The sequence below is a fragment of the Myripristis murdjan genome, chromosome 8, assembly GCF_902150065.1.
Source record: "Myripristis murdjan chromosome 8, fMyrMur1.1, whole genome shotgun sequence".
Classification (NCBI taxonomy): Eukaryota; Metazoa; Chordata; class Actinopteri; order Holocentriformes; family Holocentridae; genus Myripristis; species Myripristis murdjan.
In genome coordinates this window covers 15,631,737-15,647,433 of record NC_043987.1, presented here as the reverse complement: position 1 = coordinate 15,647,433, position 15,697 = coordinate 15,631,737, and the positions used below count along the sequence as shown (strand labels likewise).

General features: G+C 41.3%; 1 protein-coding gene across 1 annotated transcript in view; it reads left to right on the top strand.

The window, feature by feature from the left end:
• Positions 1–1,771: 1,771 nt before the first annotated feature.
• Positions 1,772–15,697, top strand: part of pitpnc1a (phosphatidylinositol transfer protein cytoplasmic 1a) — a 59,527-nt gene continuing 45,601 nt past the window's right edge. The window contains exon 1 of the mRNA XM_030058185.1: positions 1,772–2,412. Within this exon, the coding sequence (XP_029914045.1) occupies positions 2,365–2,412 (48 nt within the window). The 5' untranslated portion in view covers positions 1,772–2,364. The remainder of the gene's footprint in view (positions 2,413–15,697) is intronic.

Sequence of the window (15,697 nt, the reverse complement as noted above, 5' to 3'; positions counted from 1 at the left end):
TAAAAAAGCCTCCTTGGTCTGACCGTTAAAAACAAAACAGCACAAAACAGACAGGCTATTACTAGCTGCAGCTCCTGGTGAGTGCCAAATAACTCCACCTCACCCTTCATAATGAAATACTACAAAAGAGAATATGATTAACAAGATTACAAATAATAATAATTATAAATCATACAAGCTAGAGTTTCTACAACGCCATGTATGTGGCAAGCTAGCTAACGTTAGCTGATGCGGGATAAAAAAAAAAAAATGTTACCTTGTTAGTGTGCAGTGATAACCTGTAGCGTTTGCTCCTATACAGTCAAACAACAATAACACACTGAATAAACAGGGGAAATAAATAGGGGAATGTTAGCATAATTGTCCAACACTTACCGCCTTAAAAAAAAAAAAAAAAAAAAAAAAAAAAAAAAAAAAAAACGTATTAGCAAGATAGCACTAACTAACTAACTAACTAACTGAAAAGTAAATTAATCTGCTTGTGCAGGACTGAAAACGGGCAAGTCAGGGTGTCACTTCACTAATGCAAAGGAAACAATGTCTAACATAAGTCATCATCATATGACTAGGCTACTAAAGAAAACTACTGAAGAGTACCATATTTATTAACAGAGAGCAGGTATGGTGGAAACAGACAGGCAAAACAAACACAATGATCCGACAAAGACAGTCAGAACGGAGAACAAGACTTTACAATTACTAACTTAACTAATGAGACTTGGTAGATCTGGCAAGGCAGGAGAACAGACAGGGGGCTTATTGGCTGGGTGAACACATGCAGAGATAGGGGTAACATCAGGGACACAGAGCAGGGAGAGACAAAACAAACACAAGGAAACACAGGGAGAAAAGGAAATTATGCAAACTCCAACACAGGATCGTGACAGCTACAATGAATAAGTAATATCAGGAGAAATGGGGAGGATAGTGATCATAAATAAGAAACAACTGTGTCGACTACAGTGGCAAAGAAAAGGAAGTGGTGTATAAACATGGGTAAGCTACTGCATTTATAACTTAACTTTTATACTATTCGCTGTTTAGTTGGTTGTGTTGGTGAATCCAAACACGGGCTAACCTTTCAGCACCACGGCCAGCGCCCACAAAGACCGAGAGAGTTGAGAGATACGGAGGTAAACAATCCTGAACTGACTAAAGGATTTGATCAGATTGTGACTCAGTGAAAATTTACATTTTTCTTTTTTTCTTTTTTTTTTTTTTTTTTAGAAGATTATTTGGCAATAAGCCGCTACTGAACTTGTACATCCATCCTTGGAGTTTGGGCTCATCCTTTTAATTTGAGTTACTTCCATGGTTTTAGTGATGCGTAAAAACGTCAGGTGGGCTCGGTAGTCCATTCAACTGCTAATTATGAAATCTGTAGTTATGCAATGCTGCCCTTTATTTTTACTTGTTCATCGGCTTAATTCTAAGATGTTTTGTGAGATGCTTTCTAAATCGAAAACCACATTAAATACTATTTTTTCATCTCAAAAATGGTATAGATTAAAGGTGTTTCCAACAATATGAATCCCAGAGAACCAAAAGGCTTTCTGCGCGTTTAGAGGGTAAAATAAAATATGCTCACTTCAGACATTTCGGTCAATTAGGTAGAATCTACAATGAGACTTCCGGTCATGTCTTTCAAAATAAAACCCATACTAAACACGGTCGTCGCGTTGTTTAGTAGTGTGAGCGTATTTCCCCTCTAAGTCCATCCTATTTCAGGCTCACTTGACGCTGCTACTTCATAGTGCTGCGCATCCCTGGACGGCGCTGTCAGGAGAAACTCTTGCTGCAGAGAGCAGAGAGGTTGGCCAGACAGACCGGCAAGCTGGTTTCAAGTGCACACAATCCTACACAGACTTGAGGGAAACTGGTTTTGGTCCGAAGGCATCGAGAACGGCGGGGAACTCCATCCTCGCCCGGGACGCAAGCTGCTATAAGGAGCTTGCGGGATTTGGACACCTCCTAACTATTTTTTTTTTCTCTTTTTTTCGGAGTTTTCTGTGATTTCATGAAACTTTCTACAGTGCAGCCTGTTGGTATAGTTTATTGTGTTGAAGCATTTATATAAAACTAGAAGCTGTTTAATTTGCGAGAGGCTGTCTCAGTGTGTGGAAGCTGCCCCTCTGTTCGTCCTACTTCGGACCTGACGGTGTGGACTCCCGCAGGCATAGCAGAACTATTACAGGAGGTGCTGCTGGTGCGGAGGTGGAAGAGGATCTAGTTATTTTGAAGATCTATTTTCTTGAGCAAGTGCTTTCTTTCAAATGACTGACTTGCAGGAGCGCCACCAAGACTGAAAAGGAGCTGACAGCCTGCACCCTTCCTTTGTATTGACGCCACCACTGAGCAAGGAGTATGTTGATGAAGGAGTACAGGATCTGCATGCCTCTCACAGTGGAGGAGGTAGGTGAAGTTTTTGTTGGTTTGTTGTTAATTTGCATGTGCGCTGCTTGCTTTTGTGGACGACCCCATCTTAATCGTTGTCTTATCAGAAATATATGGGTGCAAAAAGACATACAATGGTCGGTTATCACGTTTTGTTTGGCTGACTGTAGTTGTTACAGCAAAGCTGTTCAGTGCAAATAATTAAATTGTGGGATGCGCTTCCCAGTTTGCACCAAACGATAGTGAACTCTTGCAGCCCAGGTGAGTTCAGACAGCCACCGCGAGGTGGAGCTGCTGTCGTCTCAGTTTCACTACTATGGGTTCAAGTGAAGTCATCGTGGGTTTTAATTGAGATTGGAATACAGGACAAATCGGTGGGATTACTGTGATTATCACATTCTATGGACATATGTCTTTCTCTGTTTGATTATTAGATTGTTTTGTGTGCCTTTATCATTGTCCAAGCAACGTGGTAGATTTGGCGATTGACAGACTTGGACAAATGTGTATCTGTTTACCATCATTCCTCTCTAACAATGCCCTCTATCCTTCTTTTTAACTGTTATTCTCTTTATTTTCTTAGCTGGCGTACATAATGTTTGTATGCTCATAACAACATTATAATAACATAAGAGCCATGATATTTGCATTCCTTATTTTGATTGCTTGTTATTTTTTGAAGCAGGACTTGAAACTTATTTGACTAGTGTAGGCATTTTTAGTCACCCTGGCTAACAGCTAAATGATGTAAATGGATGTTTCTGAGAATGTGTCATCTGTAGAGGCAGATGCACACACAGTGTATGCAATGTTTTTAAAGTGTCTGTGTATGGATGGGTGAATGAATGAGAAAAAGACAGAGAGGGTGAGGGAGAGGGTGTATAAAAGAAGCTTCAGACTGGCGCAAGTGTCCTTTAGGTTGCACTGACACAGAAACAGTGTCCTGTTCAGGTGATGGTATTGTGTTTTGACATTTATGGCAGCAACACTGATGCTGTGTTCAGTGCTCAGCTGACTCACACTGTTTGGTCTCCATTTTCTTCTCTATCAACCTGTTATTGTTAGCTTGTTATATAATCATGTAGAGTGATAATAATGACATGCATGGACACCCATGTTTTGTGTTTGCATGGGCTTGTTTATTTACAGAATGGTGTAATGGAGTAACTGAGCCACAGATTTTATATTTGCATCCAGTTTTTTGTTTGTTTGTGTTTTTGTTTGTTTGTTTTTTACATTTCTTCCTGCTGTAAAGGCAAACTTGAACATGGGCACTTGATCCTAAACTTGTGCCCACAAAATTAAACAACAAATTTACACCTGAAACCTTTATTGGGTTTGCACATCCACAAAGTAAAGGCTTTACACATCATTTAACCCAGTGTACACAAGTGGCAATTTGATTTGGCATTTTCAGGCGGTGAGTGTATGATGTATGGTTCATACAGTGGGCACCATTACATTGTATAATCGACTGTTCTGTTTCTGAAGGCACAATCCCTTGTATGTCCAGTCGCCTTTTGTACTGTTTTGAATCGGCTGAGGATGAAATTATAACATCTTTTCAACATGTTACTCTTTTCACACCACACTTAGCCATGGGCCAAGACCCCCGTAAGCCCTGAGCTAAGAGTTTTTTCACAATTGCAATATGGGATATCCCTTCTTTTAGCCCAGGACTAACTAAATCCCACTCCAGAGCAGGGTTATCCCTGATTTTTTGGGAGACATCCCCAAAATGTCAAGGTTCAGGTCTGTAGTATGAACTGAGGTTAGAATAAAAGCACCAGAATACTTTGAAAAGCAACAGAATGTTTGTTGTCCAATTAAAACTGTACAACAGGTGAAAGGCCCCTCCTGAAATCAATCAGTTATTTTGTTCGATCTTCCTGCCTCTGACCCATAAATGGTTTCTGTAAGTTTCATGTTTATAATCAGAATGATGCTTCATCACATCTTGTCCTGTGGCTTTACCGCATCGCTCGACTGGTGATGGAAGATGCTGTAATCCACTGTGGCTTGATCTTTATTGATCTGATGTTGTCTAGAAATGGTAGTTTGTAATCTATTAATTTTAGTAGCATTAAGGAAACATACAGTAAATACACACACACAGAATAGAGAATGGTTTTATTTAATAGCCTGACAGTATTAGAATGGTCAAAATAATTGTCAGTTTTTTAACACAACTGGATAAATAGAATAATAAATGTGAGTGAAACTAAAATGAATGGTTTTCTAATGTAAAAAATGTTATTTTCTCGTCTATGTCAAAGCAGCAGTAACCAGTGTAATCTAGTGCAGTATTTCCCACTTTTCCGGTCATCCGTACTGCCACAAACTATGTACTGTGTTGTCATTTGCTTTTGTGAAAACTCAATGCATGTTAGAACACATTTTCATCTCAAATAGTCAAATCTATTTGTCTTTCCTTGCATTCATGATGAGTAATGCTTCAGTTGATGCTTATTTGGGTAGCGTGGTTATATTATGTGCATTGTTAACACTTCACAGCAGTCACGAATCAGCACAACTCTTCAGCTGGCATTGCAGCATGAGGACAAAGACCCCACTTCAGAGACAAATGCATTTGTTAACCAGATAGCTTTGTTGTACAGGTTTGTTGCTCAAAGATCTAAATGAACACTTTTTTACAGAAATTAATCCTTCCCTCAACAATATTCAATCCTTGAATAGCGACTCAGAAGTGCAGTGCGGATGGCCTGTTACAATAAAAACAAACAAACAAAAAAAAATGCTGATATGAGTGTTGGCATGGAATCATGACTGATTTGTGAATTTTGACGGCTGTTTCTTTTGATATCAGATCATGGCAGTAAGTAGTCCAGCTCTCTACTGTATATTGTTTTGTCAGTGTATGTTGGAATAATGCGTAACTGCAAATTGGACAGAGATTGACAGTCATTTGTGCACTGTTTGAAACTAATTTAGTTTGAGGTCTCTAGTGTGGAGGTTTCTCCTCTAATTTACATCCTCTTCCTTGTGGCCTCTGGATCCACAGGCCCACAAGCCATCAGTGTTTGATTTATAAACACAAACCACAAATTGCTCCTTATCTGTTCACTGCTCTGGAGGCCAAGAGCCAAACCACCGTAGACCATTCCATGACAGTTTTGAGTGATGTAACGGCTAATAACCCAGGGCAGGTGTGTGTGTGTGTGTGTGTGTGTGTGTGTGTGTGTGTTTGTACAGTCCATTCATCCAAATGTGCAGCATGACTGTGTGTATTTGTGTTTTGCCTGTTGACGGGAATCCAGCTGTTAAGGAATCTAATGTTAATGAAGCCTATGAGGAACAAGGTGTTTAGTATTCATATGACGGGCCTGTCACAAACAATGGCACAGTTACATCCTGGAACAGCTTGAACTAAACAACTGATCTGATTATTGTTCCCTTCCGCAGACGGGGACACTAAACATGCTGTCACAGTTATCAGGGACAGGGACTGTTGATAGAAACAAGTGACAGTTTCAGAAAACCTGAATCAGGTTAATAAATAAAACTGTTAAACTGCAAAATAGTGCTCCTCATTAGGGCTGAACAACTAATAGAAATATTACTAAAATCACAGTATGGCCAAGTGATATATTCAAATTGGCTGATTTTTTTTTTTTTTTTTTTTTTTTTTTTGTGACAGAATACTATTGTAAAGGAAGAATTACAAATTGTGTTCTCAAGATTTAAGAACATGTTTCCTCAGCAAAAATCACATCTTCATCATTTTAGTAGTAGTTGCTAGTTGCTGTTTTTTCAGTAAAGTAGAAAATCAATAATGCAAAAATGAGCATTCCTGCTAAAATCATGAATCATAATGCCATTTCAACACCTATAAGATAATCACAGTGATTCTCTTAGTATCGTTTAATGCATACTCCTCATTGTGTTGACCAATAATTATGAAATTAAAGGGCCTGTACTCCAGCCATTTTTATTTCCCTGATTTACTGAAAACCATTTTAAATTTCTGTATACAACTGCATCCATTTTTGTTTGAGACCAAAGGGATAGCAACAGTTCTGCTGTCTACGTTGCCCTTCTCCTTTACATTATCCTGTCTGCACACTCTCAGCTTGTCAGAGTAAATTTTTGTATCTTCATTAGAAGCTATTTGTTATTTGCCACATGAAGCCTTTGTTTGCTTTTGTCAAAGTCTCTGTTATTGTTTTTTCAATGTGTGTGCGCTGTGTACTTTTGTACCAGAGTTCAAATTCAGAGTCCTCTTAGGATGAGAAAATATTTCAGGCTCTTTGACTGGATGAACGAGGCTGGAGGGAATTTGTGTCATGATGCAAACATGTGGTATAGACAGGGACGGTTTTTGCTATGGGCAATGTGGGCAACCGCCCAGGGCGCAATCTACTTGGGGGCGCACAAGCGCCGTCCAAAAAAAAAAAAAAAAAAAAAAAAAAAAGTGCGTCCGCAAAAAAAAAAAAAAAAAAAAACGTTTCTAGACTAATATCGCTCATTTCCATGTCAAGTTGGTGCAGTGGGCGCTAAGGCGCCCCTACTATCACGTCAACTTGCTGCTGAGAGTCATGTATACAGGTCGTGTGTGTCAGAAGAAAAGGCAAGGGGGAGGGGGGCGCGGGGGATCAACTTGCGACTGCAGAGGCTGTGCGCAGGTTGTGAGTCTCAGGAAAAGCAAAGGGGAGGGGGGCGGGGGATAGACTAACCTCTGATATGAAAGATCCCAGGCCAAACAACACAAACTGCTGCTTCCAAATAAATTGTATTTCATTCATAAAATTAATATAGACCCCTTATAGCTACATGTAATTTATTGGGTTATGTGAAAATGCCAAACAACAACAACAACAACAAAAAGTCAATGGAGTATCATGGACAAAAGGCCAAAAAAACCATCAGGTGCCCAGTTCAGAAAGAAAAGGAGAGAAGAAGAGGAGAAACGTTCAAAAGATAAAGGTATGCAAGTCTCTATGCGTGACGTTAATTGTGCATGTAATGAAACAGTAGCCTATACCCTATTTATTAGCCTCTTGCTAATATGTTGCCACTTAGCCACAAGTTTTTTTTTTTTTTTTTTTTTGGTTTTTAGTTTTGCTGAACTAGCAACTATTAGAATTTTAGGCATCATGTCATGGAATTAATTTCACCCATAGGCTAGTTTGTGTTTGCAACACAACAAGTGCAAGTTCACATTGGCCTGTTAGTCTGTGGATTTGGTAAACAATACATCCTGACTGGGGAATTTTTAATTTTTTTTGCTATACGTGGGTCTATGGTAACCTAAACAACTTCCTATACACTGACATGACATTTTGTAAGCTATATGTGATATAGCTTTATGAGTAATTTCTAGTGTGTTTTTCTTAGTTAATAGGATGTTAACAAATGATAGGCCTGATGTGGTGGGGGTGGGGGGTGCGGGACGGTTCGCCCAGGGCGCAAAACTAGCCAGGACCTCCTCTGGGTATAGACAGAACTTTTCACCAATCAGTGATTCTGTTTTTGTGATTATTTCACTTACATTCTGCTTACAATCAAATACCTGTTACCCATGGGAAGAAATGGAAGTTTTCATCATGAAAAAAATCCTCCACCAAACTCTTGCTTCACAAACTTTGTCTTATCACATACCAACACCAGAAAATGGCCTTAAGTCTACATCATAATGGGTTTTCTCTTCTAAAGTTGTATTGTTTACACTAATCCAACAATTTTGTGGGGGTTAATCCATCTTCTGCTGCAGTATGAGCAAGAGTCACTTGTTTAAATTGAGTCAGCATCAGCTACTGAGGTTTTTCATGTCTGTTTGTGTCCCTGTGTACGAGTTGGCCCACAGCACTTCCAAGCCCAGACCCAAGATTTTGTTTATGTCCCCTGGGTTGAGGCTCTGTGCTCTGACTAACGAGAAGCCTGTTCCCTCGTCTCTCCCTCTGGAGCCAGGAGCTCAGCCAGACAGTGACCTGGCTCACACACACCAGATGGAGGGAAACATGCTCACTCAAATGATCTGCCAGACGTCAAAGGATGAGCCTCAGACAGAGAGAGAGTATTTGTGCCTGTGTGTTTGTGTCTCTGTGCGTGTGTGTGTGTCTGCGTGTCTCGCTCGCATGCCTGCAGTGTTGGCTTGACAAGATGATGGATAGCCTGGGTAACAATGTGGATATGCCCAAGTCAGCAAGGCTGTGCGCTTTGACCAGTGTAAGCCTTCAGCAGCTCAGTGATTCTGTAAAGCATCTGACTGCACAGAGGTTACAGAGATTGAGGCAATGTTAGGATTTGGCACCCCACATGACCAGTATTTTACCATAATCATCTTATGCATGCAGCTGCACAATCCTCTTCAAAGAATGGCAAAGAGATAGAAAATAATCTTTGATAAAGGATAATTATATCCTTCAATTCTTTATAAAAACACAGGTAGAAATCCATACAAGCATAGTTCCAGACAAAACTGAGCAGAGGTTTTTATCTTATCTGTCACCAATTAGTGTGTGGTTTCCTCCACAGTTAATTAACCATTCACTAGATGAAACCTGGAGTGTCTTTTTTCCGCACCCGAGCAATTGTTCTTTCCTTGCTTGATCAGCTCTGCAGTAATGAGCAGTGGGGTAAGGAGTGAGAGAACAAGGATGTCATTGTTGCCATGTTCAATGACGAGGGAGGGATGTCTGTTTGCAGTCATCTCTTAATTAAGGCAGCAGTCCAAATTAGCCCCTGGGGTCATTAGCATTGGCTCAGTTGTAGTTGAAAAGAGGGCTGCTGTTCCCTTGTCAGGTTGGCTCTGGATCTGCATTGGAGACATCTCAGAAAAAAAGGAGCTGAAGTGTTCCTAGGTGAAAGGATGGACCATTTTTGTATGGTGTAATTCTGCACTATGTGAGTTTGAATTCCTATTTCTAGTGCGCCACCTGTGTTTTATGGTGTAAAAGAATATGACATCAAAATTGTTAGTGTCAGCTTAACTCCACACGTATTAAAACTCATGTCCCATAACAGTCAGCTCAGAGCTTGCATTAAGAGGCTGGGTCTTGTCCAGAACTGACTTAGAAAAAAGTGTGGATTATGGGTCGGGTGCAGTATTGAGCTTTGTGGGTTTAGGTCGGACATGGGTTTATGAAACTGGACCCGAGCAGGACTTTGCCTTGAGGTTCCCCCCTCATCTTGGGATAGTAACCATTTCAGTCCCAATATGTGAAAAGGAAGAGATGGGATGATTTGCTTAGTATGCATACTCAGTATGTACATACTATGCAGTATTTATGCAAACTTACTTTATTTTAATTAATTTTTTTGTTTATGAAGTACCATGCAATCAGCACACCTATAAACAACACTTTAATATTAATCCAAACGAGTGCCTACTAAATCAGATTAGCCACTGATTGGGGGTAATTCTTGTACTGATGCAATCAGCTGCAGTCCAAGGCTCCAACCTGAACTGAAGTAGAGACACGTGGGACTCCACAGAGATGTTAGACAAAAAAATCACAGATTTCACATTTGGATGACGTCTAACAAAACAATTTCCATCTAACTTAACTATAATTGCCATGTACTGCATCTATGTGTCTAAATCTGTGTGTGTGTGTGAGTGTGTGTGTGCGTGTGTGTGTGTGTGTGTGTGTGTGTGTGTGTCTGTGTGTGTGTGTGTGTGGTCTCTACCTGGCTCTCACTTTCTCCTTCTTCTCTCTCTGTGCATTTTTGCATGGTCATACACATATACTACTAACACTAAGGGCTCTAGTTTCCCGGCGCAGCGCAGGGTGGCGCAGTGAGGCGAACCCCGCGCAGAGCTAGTTTCGACTGGCGAAGCGGGAGAGGCGGACAGTGTCCAAGTTTCGCAGGCGGAGGTTCGCCGAGATGGGAGTGGTGGCGCAGCGGGGGGAGGTGCCGACAGATTCGGCTTGGCGCAGTGACAGTTTCGTGCCAAAAGGCTTCGCCGAGGTGCGCCAAAAGCTCGCCGTCTGAAACCACGTCTACTTTCAGCGCAAGGCGGAGCGGAGCCGGCGCAGTGGAAGTTTGGCTGACAGGCGCACATCACCAAAACCTCACAATCAGCACAAACGGTGCCAATCTCCTTTGATCTGACATCAGCTGTGACGGGACAGTTGATATGGAGATATATGTATGTGCTGATTGTGATCGTGGCATTGAATAGTGTTTTTTTTGGTATTTATTGCATCGTTCATGTGCCTGACATTCCGGAAGCCCGGCTGTGAGGTTTTGGTGACGTGTCCGCACTGCTCGCCGGTCTCCGCTCCGCGCCTGTCTCCTGAGCTCCGCTCCGCCCGCGGCAATAGACCTCCATGTCAGCTGTGTAAACTTTCATTACGCCTTCACGCAGCGCATTTTAAAGGCAAGGACAGGGGCTCATTTGATTGGTTACATGTGAATCGGCTGTGTCAAACCCACTCCATGCCTTCTCTCCTCCCCTCCGCCGGTAGGAGGGACGGCGGAGTACTTGCGCCACCGAGAACGCCGTGCCAAACTTGGAAAATCCGCCTGGCCACACCCAGTTGCCCTGGTCTGCGAAACTAGAGCCCTAAGTCTGACTTAGCTTGCTAATGGGTTAAAATAATGTTTGTTTGTACATTTGTCTGAGCAAATGTAAATTTATTTATTTAGTTTGTTAGATCATGTTCAAGTTTATTTAGAGCCCCAAATCAGTTAAGTATAGTGTATAACAAGCAAAACAGGGCAACTATCCCTGACCCTCATAGCAAGAAAAACTCCCCCCAAAACCCAGAGGAGGAACAGGGAAAAATGGAAGGACCAAAAGAGGAGACCTTTTCATAGCCAGACAGGGGTGCTATAGTCAATGACCTAGAGAGCATATTACCAAAGAATTACAGTTGTATTACAGAAGGAACTACACTAGCAGATAAAATAGAGACAACAATGCAGCAGTGGGCCTTGACTGAGGCAGGCGACACGGCATCACAGGACGATGACCAGCCACAAAGCCACTGCAGCCAGGATGAGGGGGATGAAGAGGAACACAGGGATGAATTTTGGTAGTTAGTTGCTCAGTAAATTTATACTTAGCCTTGTGAAGTGAATCGCATACAGTAGACAAAAGGAATATTAAAGCAATGCAGCTGATGGCAGAAGTTTCTAGATTAGGTTATGCCTTTCTTTCCACTTCATTACAGCCCTATAGCTCCTCAGCCAGAGTGAAAACGAAGCTGTGATTTAGCCTAGTTAGGCCTGAGGGAGTCCACTTAAGTGGTATCGACTAGACCCCGATCCACACTGTGCATGTTTATTAATTTAATTTAATTTAATTTAGAGAGAAACAGTTGATAATGGGCAGATGCAAAAGAGGAACGTGAGCTCTGAAACACTGAAACATGTAGATTTAAAGGGTGAAATGATAGAGGCTAATTGACAACAAAGCCAAACACACACACAAGTAAGTTCATATTGACATACAGAGCACAACAAGTGAGTAAGAGAACTAATAAAGTTCAGAGTCAAACGACTTCTCTCTCTCTCTCTCTCTCTCTCTCTCTCTCTCTCTCTCTCTCTCTCACACACACACACACACACACACACTCTCTGAAGAGATAATCAGTCTTGTAAAAGCTTGTGCAACTTGAATTGCCGAACAGAGTCATCTATCTACTGAACTCAGAGGATGGCAATGTAAGGGCTAATGAAAGTTGACAAAGCCTCTTTGAGTGAGAGTGCTTACATGTCACAGAATGTAAGAAGGAAGCTTTGACTCAAGTCTTTGTAGATCTGTAGCACTGTGACGTGACGAAGTTATGAGTAAATGTGAGAGATACGGAGGGAGAGAGCTACAAGAAGAGAGTGAGGTGGGAAAAGAAGAGGACAATAAACTGTGAAACAGAGCTTCACAAGTATAAAATAGAATTGTAGTTTGCCTCTTTGTAAATGATGTGTTCCCTCAAATTTCACAAATGCCTAATACAGAGGATATCATTCATGATCAATAAGATTCAAGTAAATATGTGGCTCATGTGAAGTTGCCTGAGAAAATCTATTTAATCTAAGTCAATGCGAGCAATAATGTTCAATAAAGGACAGAGGGAGCAGGAAGGACGAAAAGGAGGCATGTGGTGTAGTTACAACAAAATAAGAAACTAGTACAGTGCAGTTAGTAGAGTGCAGATCTCCACCAGGCGTGTCTGGAGTCATGTGGGTGGTGAACAGGAACTGCAGGGCAGACTATTAGTCATGTTGACCAAAAAGTTGCCCAGTGTACCATAAATGATAAGTTAACCAACACAGGCATTTCATCAGACTTTACTGAATGTTTTCAAATAAACACAATGCTGTAATACAGACCACAATTGTCTTTCCTTGGCATGCAAATCTGGACCGGAACAATTCCAAAATACCAGTGAGTTAATGTCAATTTCAAAGTGATTCCCTGAACAGCCACTTTTGCTTCGTCACCATGTAACTGGTGCTTGCTTTTGCTGACACACGCATGCACCGTCTTAAACATGTCATTCATTTGGCTGGAGCATTGAAAAAGTCTCATTCAGTAAGTTTAGATACACCTCCTTATCAGCAAGCCGCCTACATACACCAGTAACAGGGCTTGAGGGTGAAAAAATCCAAGACATGTGTAAACACACTGCTGGCAAGGAAAGTGAACAGACACATATAAGGACAGAGAGACAGAGTGAGGCGGGCCGCAGCATGTGGCGTCATGTGTGCAGTGAGATACCAAGCAGGGTGTATTTATGTGTGTGTTTGTGCATGTGTGTGTGTGTGTGTGAGATAGAGACCTTAGAAGTAATTTTGAATTTTGCTATCTTAATTGGTGCTCTTCATAAAATGCAGTTTCTGTCTCACAAGCCATAGGTTCCTGACCACTGCTCTACACAGTGCAGTGAGTTCCTACCAAAGGTTGGAGAGAAGTTACACTCTGTTTTTTTTAAATGGTCTCTTACACATATACACAAACGCAGTACACTGGCACCTCTTGAAAACTCGGATATAACATCTTAACATCGCCTTCTCAGATCAGTTTGTTTTCGACTTGGACCAGATGGGGATAGTTTGACTCCACTCTAGCACAGCACTCTGAAAATGCTATTGTACAAACGCACACATTCATCTCCTTGGTGACAGTGGTGCTTCAGAAATTGTTTTCATGTTCTTGACAGGTCTTTGGTGTGTTTCTTCAGTGTTTTCAGTGAGAACATGAAAGAACATTAAAGTTATTTAAAACTGTTCAATGTCTCTGATACTTTCTACACTTGATAATTCAGGTGCGAGTCTGGTTACGCATTTGAGATTTTTTCCCCTTTTCAGTTCTGTACTTTTATGTTTATCAGTCTTAAATGTGCATGTGTGAAATTGCCAAGGTTGTAAGTGAATGTGTTTAGACAAAAATCAAAATGTGGAATTAGCATAGAATTTGATGTTTGAGTGTACATGGCTCTTCTCGATAAATTATGTGCTTATTCCATGTTTTTTTTCTCATTTGAGCTTAAAGGATCCTCACTTAAATCAACCCTCATCAATTATGCATAGTGCGCCTTTGAAATGTCAGGCAAAGTACAACCAAGTAGCAATAAGATATACCATAGACCTGTGAGTTTATCTCACTGTGGATAAAAACTTGTTATTCTGTCAAAGTTGCCTGGCGGTTTTTATATAAGGCTCCATTGAGGCTAAAAATGCATCACTGCAGAGATACTGGAGTTGCCAAAGCTGCTTCCAGTTCTACCCATTGTGATTTACGTTATAAGTTCTACTTTAACTTGAATTGAAGATAGCGCACTCTCTCTCTCTCTCTCTCTCTCTCTCTCTCTCTCTCTCTCTATCAATAATGTGCACTTGTCAGCTGTTAATTCAGCATGTGTGGCTTTGTGTGTAAAAGTTTCTGTGGGCTACTGATGAGGCTGAGTATTCACCTCACCAGAACAGAAAACCCTTCATCGTCCTTTCCTCCATGTGTTCCCCCACCCCCTTTTCCCATCATCTCCTCTTCTCTTCCTGTCACACTAAACCTTGCTTACTGTCAACATCCTGCCCAAACAAGAAGAAACAATGGCTGCTGAGAATAGTAACAGGGCTGACACATTATGCATGTGTCAGTAGAGTTATGGGACAGGTGGCAGGAGGGATGCAGTATGGGTAGGGGAGCAGCTGGGCATGCAACACTATAATGTGATTGAATTGTATCATGAGCTATTATCTAATAGAGTATAAAGGTGAATCATTAATTGATTTCATTGGATGGGGTTTGGGGTCTTGTTTGTTTTGTTCTTCCATCTTTCTGTCCATCACATGCAATATCTCAAGCACCACTGATTGGATTGTCACAAAATTTGCAAAGATTATGCATCTCACCATTGTCTTGTGGTGTTTTCAAAGGAGGATACTAACATTGCCGATCAAAGACAACAACAAATTGGCCAAACGGGAAGACTGCATCATTCCTGCAGGAAAACAGTACTGTTTACTCTTTTTTATAATTTTGCTGCATTGGTTGCAAAGTAAGGAACAGAGTCTGTGGATGAGGAATCAGTAGTGTGAGCTGAGAGGAGGAAAAATAAGAGGGGCAGGGATTGTGAAGCAAACAATGAAGTTGGATAACTATGTTCCTTCCCTTAAGCAGAGAGATAAAATATTCTTTAATGAGGACGGTAGTGAGTGTTTCTATCATCCAGTGTGCCAAAGGAGGGGGGCTACATGATTTCAGAGGGCAAGAGCTGGGCAGACAGATTGTTTTTTGGGGAATGGGGACAGGGTTTAAAGGAGGATCCTTGTTTGAATAAGTGTGTCAGTTCCTAGCCAACACCAAAGAGTTGGTCAGGAACTGACACAGCTGAAACCTTTACGCTTTAGTGTTGGCCAGTTGCAGGATCTCTTTCCTGATGTTGCCTAGTTTGTAGATTCACTGGAGTGGGGGAAAGAAGTCTAACCAGTCAGGAGGTTTACAGACTGTAAAAGATGCCTATCCTAGAGAAGAACCCAATGAATGGAAAATGCTGCCTGTCTAACCCAATTTCCCCCTGTTTTTATGCTGCCTTTTGTCTCATAATGCCTTTGGTTTGGTCACTTTAATTTTGTTTGGTGTTTGGGATGTTAGAAAGAGGGACATTTTCCATGAACTGCTCAGCACTAGAAAAATAGATGTAGCCTTTGTTCATGAAACTCAATGATAAAGGGAGTACAGATGAGTGCCACAGAGAGTGGGCTTGGAGTGTTGCTCTTATCCGTGGCTCCACTGGCATTGATGTGGCCATTTTATTCTCAAAGGGTTGTTTGCCAAGTTCTGTGTAGGTACAGGAGAGAGTTGCAGGGAGGTAGTCAAAGATTAAAGGAAGTA